The 14252-nt window shown below is 37.5% G+C and overlaps 1 protein-coding gene across 5 annotated transcripts in view; it reads right to left on the bottom strand.

The window, feature by feature from the left end:
- wt1a (WT1 transcription factor a) overlaps positions 1-13522 on the bottom strand; it is an 80666-nt gene extending 67144 nt beyond the window's left edge. Inside the window, exons 1-3 of one of the 5 annotated variants that reach the window (XM_061969823.2) lie at positions 13244-13517; positions 12702-13163; positions 8264-8386 (exon numbers count right to left, since the gene is read on the bottom strand). In XM_061969823.2, the coding sequence (XP_061825807.2) occupies positions 8264-8386; positions 12702-13158 (580 nt within the window). In that variant the 5' untranslated portion in view covers positions 13159-13163; positions 13244-13517. Of the gene's footprint in view, positions 1-8263; positions 8387-12701 lie in introns of all 5 variants that reach the window. The other 4 variants (XM_061969825.2, XM_072913937.1, XM_061969826.2 and 1 more) reach the window with 4 other exon arrangements.
- Positions 13523-14252: the final 730 nt, after the last annotated feature.

The raw sequence follows: 14252 nt of genomic DNA on the forward strand, positions 1-14252 counted from the left end.
AGGAGAGCAGTGGCGTCAGCATCCTCTTTGATTACTAACTCTTAGATAAGAAATATTGTTTATTAAAAATAGAATTAGAATAGAATGTACGAGTAACAACTACAGTAGTTTTATGAAGTTATGCAATAATAATGTACAGCATTTAACTTATAGTGCGTAATTCTACCGTATCTCCTTCAAGCTTCTTTTCCCTTGTGTAACGATAGGAATGTTTTTTGTTGTTTATGTTGCACACGGACATCTTAAATAAAAAGACTCCATACCGGTACCAAAATGTGTTTCGATACTTTTCGGTACTTTTGTAAATAAAGGGGACCACAAAAAATGGCATTATTGGCTTTATTTTAACAAAAAATCTTAGAGTACATTAAACATATGTTTCTTATAGCAAGTTTGTCCTTAAATAAAATAGTGAACATACTAGACAACTTGTCTTTTAGTAGTAAGTAAGCAAACAAAGACTCTTAATTAGTCTGCTGACATATGCAGTAACATATTGTGTTATTTTCCATTCTATTATTTTGTCAACATTATTAAGGACAAGTGGTAGAACATGAATTATTAATCTACTTGTTCATTTACTGTTATTATCTGCTTACTTTATCTTTTAACATGTTCCATCTACACTTCCGTTAAAATGTAATAATCACTTATTCTTCTGTTGTTTGATACTTTATATTAGTTTTGGATGATACCACAAATTTGGGTATCAATCCGATACCAAGTAGTTACAGGATCATACATTGGTCATATTCAAAGTCCTCATGTGTCCAAAGACTTATTTCCTGAGTTTATAAACATAATTTACAATTTTATAAAACGAAAGAAGATATCGATGTAATCATAGTAGTATCGATTATACGCTCCTGTACTTGGTATCATTACAGTGAATGTCAGGTGTAGATCCACCAATGGCGTTTGTTTACATTGTGACGTCAGTGAGCTACGGTGTGAAGTGAAGCATGTTTAGATATTCTTCGTCCTGCAGGGATGATACTTGTAAGAAACTGACTTTATTTGTCGCCATGGAGGCGAGGATTAGTGATTTAGAAGTAGCTAAAACACTGCAGACCGGGGATTGACGCTAGCTCGCCATGTCTTAAAGCATCTCTTCCTGAGGGCGATTCAGTGTTATAACTTAATTTTTATCTTTGTTGTTAAGCCAAAATGCGTCCGTTCTCCCTTTTCTCTCTACACACTGCGTCTGCTTGTAAGTACGCCGTGATTGTGCGCTGCTGAACATGCTCCTCTGGTCATAAACCAGCAATGACGCGACGTGACGACAACAGGGGAGCAGGGGGCGGGGGGTGTTGAACGGTACTTTTTAGAGGCGGTATAGTATCGAATATGATTCATAAGTATCGCGGTACTATACTAATACCGGTATATCCTACAACCCTATGCTCGACCATCCAGTTTATAGTTTCAGGAGAAAAGAACAAACATAAACATATCAGGCACATCATCGGCAGCTTCTCCATATTTTCATATATAAATGTTTTTGTCGTTTGGCGTCCTTATGGGGCACGTAGGCTGGCTTCCTCGCCAGGTTGGCTACATGTCCGATTATGTTTTTAATTGTTTGTATGTCTAATTGTGAGGGTATCGTCTGCTTCTTCTTCTCTTTGATCCCGCGGTTGGTGGGCAGGATTGTGTGGCTTTCTGGCTTCGGGTTATTGCTGGCGAGTAGGATCGGATGTTTAGCGGCGGCTCTGACAGGATTTATTCTGACAATCGCTACAACCAACAAGCAGTACAGATGCTCGTAACTCAAATGAATGTTTGCAACTTAAAAAACTCCTCAAAACATTTCTAAGTTGGGGTACTCGTAAGTTGAAGTACCACTTGTACAAACCCCGTTTCCAAAAAAGTTGGGAAATTGTGTTAGATGTAAATATAAACGGAATACAATGATTTGCAAATCCTTTTCAACCCATATTCAATTGAATGCTCTACAAAGACAAGATATTTGATGTTCAAACTCATAAACTTTTTTTTTGTGTGTTGCTGGCATCAAATTCTAAAGTTAATGATTATTTGCAAAAAAAATTTTATCAGTTTGAACATCAAATATGTTGTCTTTGTAGCATATTCAACTGAATATGGGTTGAAAATGATTTGCAAATCATTGTATTCCATTTATATTTACATCTAACACAATTTCCCAACTCATATGGAAACGGGGCTTGTACATTTGAATGGTTTTAACATCTTTAACGTACAAAAAACATGATCATAGCCCTCCCACAGCCTTGAATTTTTTCTGGAAGGAGTTTGGACAATCCTGTCATTTGCAGTGAAACCTCTTGAGTTGAACACATTTATAATTCAGAACTCGGCCTGAATGTAGCAGAATAGTACGCCTCTAAATTCACACACATTTCATATCACAAACAGTATGACTTATGAAAGCCCAATACAGCAAGCATCAGAGGTTTAACTCTGCAGGAGTGCTTTGCTTCTTCTTTGGCTTTTGGTAGGTTATTTGCTACACTCATTCCAAAAGTGGGAGAAATGTGAGAAATAAAGAAGAAGAAAAAGTGGACTCACATGCAAAGCAGTCAAAATCCATTTCAAAAGGGTACTGCACTTTTTTGGGGAATTTTGCCGATAATTCACATTCCTTATTAGTGACAAAAACACACTTGTAAACACACGTAAATAAACATCTGCTTTCAACGGAGCTAATGGCGTCATTGCGTGTAGTGCCTTTATTCTAACCATTAACCCCAATTAATAACCATCTAAAAAGCGCCAACAATACTCCATTTACATTTTGTGAGCTGGAAATTAATCAAATATTAGCGATATTGTTGTCATTGTTGCCTATATTTAGCGATGCATTGATCAGAAAGCGCCAACGTCCTATTGACTTCATCAGCTGTTGAGCTGCTTTCTCGCCTCTGAGCTCGTGAAAGTTTATTCTAAAGTAAAAATCACACTTCACACCCTGATAGTAAAATGATGTGGACATAAACTGGGAAGTTGGTACACTCACTGTAAAAAAAAAAAAAAAGTTGAGAAAACGCAAATTTTCAAGGCAACATGATGCAACAAGATTTTTGCGTTTTCTCAACTTTTGACTACTATTGTTGACTGAACTAAGATTTACAAGTTGAGATAAGAGTTATGTCAACTCGGATCTTCTTGTTCACCAGATTATTATATTTTTGTGGGACCAACAATAAAATTAATGCTTCAATTCCATGTATTTTTACCCACAAAAATATAATAATTGGTGAACAAGAAGATCCGAGTTGACAAAACTCTTATCTCAACTTGTAAATCTTAGTTAAGTCAACAATAGTAGTCAAAAGTTGAGAAAACGCAAAAATCTTGTTGCATCATTTTGCCTTGAAAATGTGCATTTCCTCAACTTTTTTTTTTCTACAGTGCTTTGGCAGCCAATTCAGACCCGGGGATGGCGAGAAAGACACCCTAAAGATGCTGGTTTGTACCCACCTTTTTTTTAACCCTTCGCGAGGAATAGGAGTCATTCTTCATCTAAACAGAAATATATCAACATCCTGACAGTCGGCATCCTAATATCAGCAGACATTGTGCAGTGTGTGATGTTTTATTATGTTTGTTGGCTATCATAAAGTTGGCAGTGAGTAGTAATCTGTGATGTTGTCAAAGGAAAACGCGAATAATGCTTAAAATTAGCAAAATACGTAAATATTACATGTTATTACGAATGTACCTGTTACTACCGTATTTTTCGGAGTATAAGTCGCACCGGAGTATAAGTCGCACCTGCCGAAAATGCATAATAAAGAAGGAAAAAAAACATATAAAAGTTGCACTAGAGTGTAAGTCGCATTTTTGGGGGAAATTTATTTGATAAAACCCAACACCAAGAATAGACATTTGAAAGGCAATTTAAAATAAATAAAGAATAGTGAACAACAGGCTGAATAAGTGTACGTTATATGAGGCATAAATAACCAACTGAGAACGTGCCTGGTATGTTAACGTAACATATTATGGTAAGAGTCATTCAAATAACTATAACATATAGAACATGCTATACGTTTACCAAACAATCTGTCACTCCTAATCGCTAAATCCCATGAAATCTTATACGTCTAGTCTCTTAAGTGAATATTATTTGATATTTTACGGTAATGTGTTAATAATTTCACACATAAGTCGCTCCTGAGTATAAGTCGCACCCCCGGACAAACTATGAAAAAAACTGCGACTTATAGTCCGAAAAATACGGTACATTATATATATACTTACAACATGTATATAAAACGCAGATGGAGGTTTTTGGATAAGTTTAAGCCCTTTGTACAGAATAGAGCAAGTCCTATTGACTTTAATTGCAAGGAAACTTTAGCTTTCATATTTATAATTCATAATTCATATAATTTATAATTCATTAAAAAAAAGAAAAACATATGTGTGCTTGTCTTACATGAGGATTGTGAATGATGGCGCAAAATTCCGATCAAAAAAGTGCAGTTCCCCTTCAGGCATAAACGTGTCACTTATATCAAAGTCAGGTTTATTGTGTAATACTGGTTACCTTCTTCTTACACTTCAAAGTTAAGATATACAGTAAAACTTTGTTGTATTCATGGTAAATGTATTTGTATACTTGTAGGACTCTCCAGTTACTCTAGGCCAGACCTAGGCAAAATACGGCCCCGTGGGCCACATGCGACCCATTAAGATTTTCAATCCGGCCCACCGGACGTTCGACATGATTTTTTTAGACCTTTAACATCAAAACTGTAGCCGCCATCATGATTTGCAGTGATGCTTTTAAATGTACGTAAGTCTTGAACTATAGAATGTATTTCAAGGGTTGAAATCTGCGCTTTTGAGTGTTATACGAGTTATTACGGTAATCTACGTCACAGCTGCTCAGAGGAGGAACAAAGCAGAGTGGGCGGGGCTTGTTTTCAGAGCAGCCAGCCCCAAACGCATGTGTCAGGAACAGATGCGGAAGCAAATTTTTACAAAAAATTTCTGCATAAAAGTGATAATATATCATATTCCATCCATCCATCCATTTTCTACCGCTTATTCCCTTCGGGGTCGCGGGGGGCGCTGGAGCCTATCTCAGCTATCATATTGTAGGTGTTTATTACCCTTTGCATTCATATTTTGCTGTTTGTTACATTTTTGTTGTGTTTTGCTTGATTGTAAAAGATACACAACTATCGAGGAGCTGGTCTGAGAAGTAAAAGAGGAGCGACGTTAACATGTTGTTAATATTCAGTGTTTTATTGTTCATAGTTAATATTGATCATACTTTCTTTATTTTCATGTACATTTTGGGTGTCCCTTTCAGTAAAAAAATTGTAAAATTCCATTCCGTTTTTTTTCAAGTGGTCTGTCATAACTTTTGTAGAATTCTATCGGACATTGTGACTTTTGGTATTAGTGTTCCTGAAAAAAAGGGACCCAAACTCACAAACTGTACAGCTTTTACAGCTAAATGTGTATATATAATTTAGACACAATTGGCCCCCGAGACACATTTTTCTCTCAATGTGGCCCCCGAGTCAAAATATTTGCCCAGCTCTGCTCGAGGCTGTTACTGTGTGTCTTTTTTTTTCTAGGGCTGTCAAGCTTAACAAGTTAACTCATGTGATTAATCCCAAAAACATTGCCACCTGCTCAGTGGCCTTGTGGTTAGAGTGTCCGCCCTGAGATTGGTAGGTCGTGAGTTCAAACCCCGGCCGAGTCATACCAAAGACTATAAAAATGGGACCCATTACCCATTACTCAGCACCAAGGGTTGGAATTGGGGGTTAAATCACCAAAAATGATTCCCGAGTGCGGCCACCGCTGCTGCTCACTGCTCCCCTCACCTCCCAGGGGGTGGAACAAGGGGATGGGTCAAATGCAGAGGGTAATTTCACCACATCGAGTGTGTGTGTGACTATCAGTAATACTTTAACTTTAACCTAATTATTCATGCATAAATGCTGATTAATCACACAATTTTATTTTCATCTTGCCTGCAAATGATTACCTGAAAGGCGGCGTGGGATGCTTTGTCAAAGGTGAGTGAGGAGGCAAATTTCGCTTCAAATTCTAAAAAATGTTTATGTTTAGTCCGTCTTGGATACATCCATCCATCCATTTTCTACCGCTTGTCCAATTTGGGGTTGCAGGGGTGCTGGAGCCTATCCCAGCTGCATTCGGGCGGAAGGCGGGGTACACCCTGGACAAGTCGCCACCTCATCGCAGGGCCAACACAGATAGACAGACAACATTCACATTCACATTCACACTCGGGCCAATTTAGTGTTGCCAATCAACCTATCTCCAGGTGCATGTTTTTGGAGGTGGGAGGAAGCCGGAGTACCTTGAGGGAATCCACGTAGTCACGGGGAGAACATGCTAACTCCACACAGAGAGATCCCGAGCGCAGGATCGAACCCAGGACCTTTGTATTGTGAGGCAGACGCACTAACCCTTCTCTCACCGTGCTGCCGTCTTAGATACAAGCAAGTTAATATGCAAAAAATTGCAGCGATTAATTTTCGTAATCCCAGAACAAAAAGGCTAAAATATTATCTAAAAGCAAAGCATCATTTGGAGGCAGCCGCTTGCAAAAACAAAGCAGTGGAAGATAAACAACGCCGGTAAAGTTCACCTGTGGCAATGTTGTCAACAACAGTAACAAAGAAGTTGAGCAACTGTGATGAATTCAAATTCAAAAGTGTGATTATTCTGATTAACCCTTGTGTGGTGTTCGGGTCTGTGGGACCCGTTTTCATTTTTTATTAAAAGAAAAATTATACAATTAATTAATTTTTCAAACTGAGACTCACCGACTTTGGCTCATTTTCTGTGAAGAACATATATCAGAATACATATTTAATGACCACACACCATACACCCCCCTACACATTTCTATTACATATAAAATGTCCGGGTCCACTGGACCCGGGACTAATAGAAGTGTGGAAATTGATGTTCTGTGTACCACACACACACACACACACACACACACACACACACACACACACACAGCAGGCCTAGACAGGAGGAGGACACAGTGTAGGTACACAGAACGTCAAAGGGTCAAATGTGCGAGAAAATGAGAGCAGACAGTGTTGACAAACAATGTTGCAACCTTGTGTGGGAACCGCAGGTGCAGAAACACAAAAGAAGAATCCCTGTGGGATGCAGAAACCGGCAGGTAAATTTTCCGTGCAACGTTCATATTGTTGTTACTCAGCCAGCGTTTGTGGGTCTGATGGACCCGTTGCATTTTGTGGCTTTTAATGCCTCACAATCAGGGGCACCGAAAAGGGGGGGTAAAGGAGACGGATTCTAGGGGCCCATGATGGAGGGGGGCCCAGAGAGGCCCCTAATGATGATGAAATTATAATACAGAAAAAATAATGACACTGTGTTGGGGGCCCTGTAAAGATTATTTTCATGGGGCCCAAAATCCCTAGCGGCGCCCCTGCTCACAATCAAACACTTTTATGTTAAAATACTGAACAGATGTTTATTGGGATAAGGTAAACATCTGTTCAGTATTTTAACATAAAAGTGTTTGATTGTGAGGCATTAAAAGACACAAAATGCAACGGGTCCATCAGACCCACAAACGCTGGCTGAGTAACAACAATATGAACATTACACAAGGGTTAAAAACGTTTATTTTTTGACAGCACCTGTTTTTTCATGTCCTATTGACATGGCAATATGTTTTCATGCATGTTATAGTTGCATGTATTGTATTTACATGCTGTTTATAGTGGAGCTGTAAATTCATGTCACTATCACGTTATGAAGAATAGCTAACACTGTGTGGATGCCAACAAACTAGATTATGTAATGTTACACCACTTTAACATTTGTATCTTTATATGGCCTACTTATTTTTCATATGTAAGACCCTTTTATTTGTCCAGCGTCTGCCAAGAATGAATCGCTCCCTCGACACTTTTCTGAGATCCAATTTTCATTTAAAAAAATGCTTATTTTTGCTGCATTGAAGTTCCAAAATGTTCATAAAACATACTTTTCAGTATTTACTAATAACGAGCAGAGGGAGCGTACAAGGGGACAAAGTGGGCGGATGAAAACGTGGATGAGAGAAGCAGCAAAGGGAGTGTGTGGGTCAGGATGTGGCTGATTTACTCCTGTGGCAGGCCAGGTCACCGTGGAGACATCAGAAGACGTCCCCACGGTGAGGCCTGTGGATGCGCTTGCATGTTCATAAATATGCAGTCGGCTTTTTTTTTTTTTAAAGCGTTGATTCTTTTACAACTTTCAAACATACCGATGGCGTTCTGGTGACTTAAAGAGTCTTCGTGTTTGAAGGAGTGGTTGGAGAACTGCGAGCTGTGGTGAGTTGGAGTGTGACCGTAATTACTGGCTCCATCGAACGCCACCGCATTGTAACCTGCAACACACACGGGATTTTTGTTAAATGGATATTGTCATATTTATCATTCTGTGACGATTCAATCATCACAAAGTTAGCAAGTCCAACGAAAACAGAAGTTAGTTTAACCTCAACTCGAGTAAACCACAATATTAAATTTTTCCATCAAGGACCACATACTGAAAATCAAAGGACACAGGTGACATTTTGATATCTTCCATCCATCCATCCATTTTCTACCGCTTGTCCCTCTCGAGGTCGCGGAGGGTGCTGGAGCCTATCCCAGCTGCACTCAGGCAGAAGGCGGGGTACACCCTGGACAAATGTCCACCTCATCACAGGGCCAACGCAGACAGACAACATTCAAACACCCCCTGTTTCTTCTTTTTTGACAAATATTTTAACTTTCTTTTTATATTTTTTCTTTAGTCTTATTATGATTTTAATCCTATAATAATTGGACTTTTTTTCTTGTAATATTTAAATTTTTCCCCCAACTAATTTCTCTAAATCTTTATTCGTTGTTGTGCGTTTAATATTACAGCTTAAAAATAAAGTATTTTTTCTTTTTTAATATTCAAAAGTTATGCTTTTAAAATCAAATAATAGTTCCTCATAAAAGTCTTTAAATTCTAACTTTTCCTTGTGAAAAATGGTTTCCCTTTTAATATGATGTAATAAAAAAAATTCCCCAACCTAATTTCATTAAAAAAATATTTGTTTGTTAAATATTACAACTTCAAAAATAATTTAGTTTCCCCTCAATGTTATGCTTCTAAAATCAAATAATAGTTCCTCATAATATTTTGCTATTATTGTGTTGGAATTATAACCTTTTCTTGTGAAATTAAGATGTTTTAATATGATGATTTCATTCTTGACATATTAAAACTTCACAACTTAATTTTATAAAAATAAAAAAATAAATTTGTTTTGTTTGTTTAATATTACAACTTTAAAAAATAATGTATGTACCCAAAGTTAGGCTTTTAAAATAAAATAATAGTTCCTCATAATAGTCTTTAAATTCTAACTTTTCCTTGTGAAAAAATGGTGATGTAATAAAAACAATTCCCCAACCTAATTTCATTAAAAATATATTTGTTTAATACTACAACTTCAGAAATAATGTATTTTCCCCTCAATATTATGCTTCTAAAATCAAATAATAGTTCCTCATAATATTTTGTTTTTATTGTCTTAGAATTATAACTTTTTCTTGTGAAATTCAAATGTTTTCCTTTTAATATGGTGATTTCATTCTTGTCATACTAAAACTTCTTCGCAACTTAATTTTATAAAACATTTAAAATGTTTCTGTTTTGTTTGTTTAATATTACAACTTTGAAAATAGTGTATGTGCCCAATGTTATGCTTCTAAAATCATATTCAACTCGTTCTTCATGTTGACTGTATTGTCTTTTTCTTGGGAATTTATTTTGTTAGCTTTTAATATTATTTCATTCTTGTAATACTAAAAGTTTCTCCCAACCTATTTTATAATTCAAATAAAAAATAATCTTTGTTTTATTTGTTTTTCATCATATTACCACTTTCTATAACAAAAAAAAACAAATTTACTTGTATAAATAGTTTTTCCTCATTTCCCTACTGTATTAACAAGAGATTAAAATTAAAAAAAATCTTGTAAAACTATTGCTCTTTATTTTTATTTTTGCTGGGGTTTTTTTGTAATTGTATTGTGTTTTCGGTATGTGCCGAGGAGGGACACTAAAAAAAACAGCCTCAGGTTGCAATTGGTGCTTGTGCCGCATTTTGGAGACCCCTGCTATAAGTCAAACTCCCACATAAACACACATATACACAAATGGCAGTCAATAATTAAAATGCTTTCACTGAGAACAGAAACTTATTTAGCATTTCTGTGTGTGTGTGTGTGTGTGTGTGTGTGTGTGTGTGTGTGTGTGCGTGTGTGTGTGTGTGTGTGTGTGTGTGTGTGTGTGTGTGTGTGTGTGTGTGTGTGTGTGTGTGTGTGTGTGTGTGTGTGTGTGATTAGGTGCTCTTCCTGCTGAACAAATGAAATATAATACTTCCATTTGATATATAAAAATAAAAATAAATCACGTCATGCATTCCAATTTGAAATAATGCCACCTTGCATTCACAATCAATGTACAGAAGTGCAGCTTCAAAAAGAATGATGACAGACTAGTCGTCATATTCTTATGAGCGCCGCCTCACAAGGTTGCTGCTGGGAGGTTGGCAGTGATGCGGTGGTCCCTGAGTGACCCTTCTTTGCTATCAGCTCTACTGTGTGACCCCAGTCCTGCTGTTGCTTTGTTTGTATGTGCTCGTCCAACCACAGCAGGGAGCAGATAAAACAGGTTAGGGGTCAGCTCATTACTTTGATTATAATGTTATTCCTAAATTATCTGCTTAATAAGCATGTTATTACTAATGAATCTGCTGGGCATACACACACCCATTATTTGCCCCGCGTTGAAGGATCCCGGGAATAAACAAAATTATATCGTTGACGTCACATTTAAGTGAGTCATTATAGTTTGGTTGCTAGGGATTTGATAAAATGAGATTAATTGAATTTAAAAAGAAGCTACAAATCGTAACGTTGACATATTTCAAAATGAAGTGTCTCGAATAAAATGTGATGAATTATGTGTGCTTGTAGAAGAGCAAATTAAGACCGCATATGTGGTGGATTGATTTGATTGAAAAAGAATGTGTTAACACATGCATATTGTATTTTTTTAATTGATGTAAAGATTTATACAGTATATTATTTTCAGTTTCCAATGATGTTTTTTTTTTTTTTTTTCCCAATGATGTTTTTTGATTAGATGCCTCATATTTTACATCAGCGTTGGTTGTAGGTAAATGTACAGGGTGTTTATAAAAAAATAATAATGTCCCGTATCACAATTAACGTGCTTTTTAGTAATAATTACGTTTCTTGAACATATGCATTTTTGTCTGTGTCCACCATGTACACTTATCATTTTATTTTGTATTATATCATATATGTATTGTGTGCTTTTTTAATCTTTGTCTCTTTTTTTCTTTGAAATTGTAATTGTATGGCCTTTTTTTTTTTTTTTTTACATCACGGCCAGGGGACTACAGATGAAAACTAGCCTTCTGGCTAATTCTGGCTCTTTTAACCATGCGTAGTCATGTGTTTTATGAAATTGCATTGTCTCCTTTGAAATAAACTAATCTTAATCTTAAAATATTGTTAGTTATTGCATCTCTTTTGAAGCTTCCTAAATATATTCGAAATTCCTCAGTGACTCATTTGAAGTAGAAGTGAGAGGCCGTATAAACAATACCAGTGCTTCAAGTTCTACTCAGTTATGAATTTGTTTATGGGGAGATATTGGGGTGCAGGGCACCACGCTGTTAAATATTATAAATGTCACACCTGCAATCTTTTAGTGATAAGATCAGACAAGACCATTTGTATATAGGAATACTATTTACAATAGGAATAGGAAAATATGCTTTACAAAATGCATTGAATTGATGTGTAGTATTTACATAAATAAAGGGAATGACAACATTGACATACACAATTATGCTGACGAGCGTAATATGACCACGTTATGATTAGCTGCACAATCTAATCAATGCAAAACAAGAAATGTATCAAATGCGTTGCATTTGCAAAGAGAGGCACTATTTATTTAACAAAATGTATAATTGTGGGTATACAGTTTGCAGAATTTGGCAAAAGTATGAAAAACTACAACCACAATTACACAATATTCATGTTGTTATTACTGAGTCTATTCAAATGTGTTGGAATTTTATTTTTTTCCCCGACATAACTTTTATATCGTGCATGGGCCTAATATGCATCGCTCAATTTATTCTGCCTTGTCACAATTCAGTAAAGGATTATAACCTCTACCTAAGATGTGTTATGATACTGCTTTTATATGAATATGCAAAATGACACATTTTAAGTTATGAAGTCAGACCAGTAACAATGAAAGAAAAATAATATTAGTGCTTTTATTTTATTGCACCAACTGATAAAGTGATACGTGGGTGTTTCCAAAGTGTGTATTTTTTGCAGTAATATGATTGAATATAAACATTGATGTCGGTGAAGTGGGAGACTAAGGTGACTGAGGCCTGATATAAGTTACACAAACATGATGCGACATGTAAACACAATGTGTGTGAAATGAAGCGTCAGCATATCTACACACGGATACTGTGACACACACACACACACACACACACACACACACACACACACACACACACACACACACACACACACACACACACACACACACACACACATAAACACACACACACACACACACACACACACACACATATTTACCTGTCTGGTTGCGTACTGCAGGTTGTGTGTCCATGCAGTTGGTCAAGTACGACGGGTTGCTGAACATCCTGCTGGGGGTCTGATGGTGATGCGGGGCCCCGACGGGAGGCGGCTGGCTGGAGGCCGGCGGCGCGGAAGGAGGCGCCCCGAAAGCGGCCCCGTACCGACAAGCCCCCGTGCCCGTGAACTGCCCTGAAAAGTGGACGGTGAAGGCGCTGAGGCCGCAGTGAGGATCCGACTCGTGGAGGTGGGGGTCACCTGTGCTCCCCCAGCTGGGCTCCTGCTTGATGAAGGAGTGCGGCCCCAGGGACGTGTGAGGAGCTCCCAGAGACGAGTAAGGGGAGGCGGCCGTGTGGAAGTCCAGGACGGGAGCCCACTGCGGGGCCGGGCAGCTCGGACTGGGCCCCGTTGGGACCGGAGGTAGCAGAGAGTTCAGGTCGCGTAGATCTGAACCCATTTTGGCTCAGGAGGAAAAAGGATAAAAGATGGACGTTGTTATCTTGCGACGCTCTCAGCCTCTCAATCAAGACGCCCCGACTGACCTTTTGCCCTGGGCTCAAAGATCCAGCGTCCTGCTATGAGAGTCAAGTCTCTCCAAAGTCGATGCCCCTCAGTTGTCTGACACCAGCGTAAAAACTCCGTGGAAGCTCCTCCAGCTCATGGTGACCACTTGAGTCGGGCAGAATTTCAAAAAGGAACCTTCAGTTTGGTCCATTCAAGGAGCAGAAAGCTTCTCTTCTTCACTCACTGCTTTTTCTGTGAATGGACGAAGAGGAGGAGTAACCCTCTTTACCCTCCATGCTGTGTGTAGGAGGCGGAGTCAGGAGGTGACCCTATATTTATGGATGATTAGAATTTATTTTATACATCAATTTAGACACAAAACTATAAGCGTGACTTCATTTCAGTCATCTTAAAAAAACATGTATGCATTAAAGGCAGATGAATGTAACGATTAAACATATTATATTTGTATACACGCTACAGGGCTGCAGTTTTGATTATTTTAGTAATCGAGTATTGAGTAGTTTGTCCGGTTAATCGAGTATTTGGATAAAACGCACTTTATATCCTCAAAACGTGTTTATAGTTTAAATATTCTCCTGCTTGCCATCCCCTTTATTTTTTTTGTCTAATAAATGCACACAATTGCACTTCTAACACGTTAATAAAAATAAAAGTATCTATGTGGCGACAACAATCACAACCCCGCGCTCATGTTCGCTGTATTGCAGTGGCCCTGCTGAAACTATGTCCTCATATTTAAAGTTTCGGGCACTCCATGAGTCAATGCAGTCCAGATTTTATTTTTTTATTATTGAACAATTAATCGAAGCACCACAATATAAATCAAAACTTTTTTTCTAATTGAAGTAATCAATCATTACATCTCTAATGCTGGACATGTGTGTCTGTGTCTACGTGTTTATTTTTAGAATGGTATTGTTTTACATGCTTGATCATCTGGATTCAAATTCAAAAGTGTCAATTTATTGATCAATTCAGTCATGTTAATAAAATAAATAAAATATCCTATAGTAGACAAAATAT

The sequence above is a fragment of the Nerophis lumbriciformis genome, linkage group LG10 (assembly GCF_033978685.3).
Source record: "Nerophis lumbriciformis linkage group LG10, RoL_Nlum_v2.1, whole genome shotgun sequence".
Lineage (NCBI taxonomy): Eukaryota > Metazoa > Chordata > Actinopteri > Syngnathiformes > Syngnathidae > Nerophis > Nerophis lumbriciformis.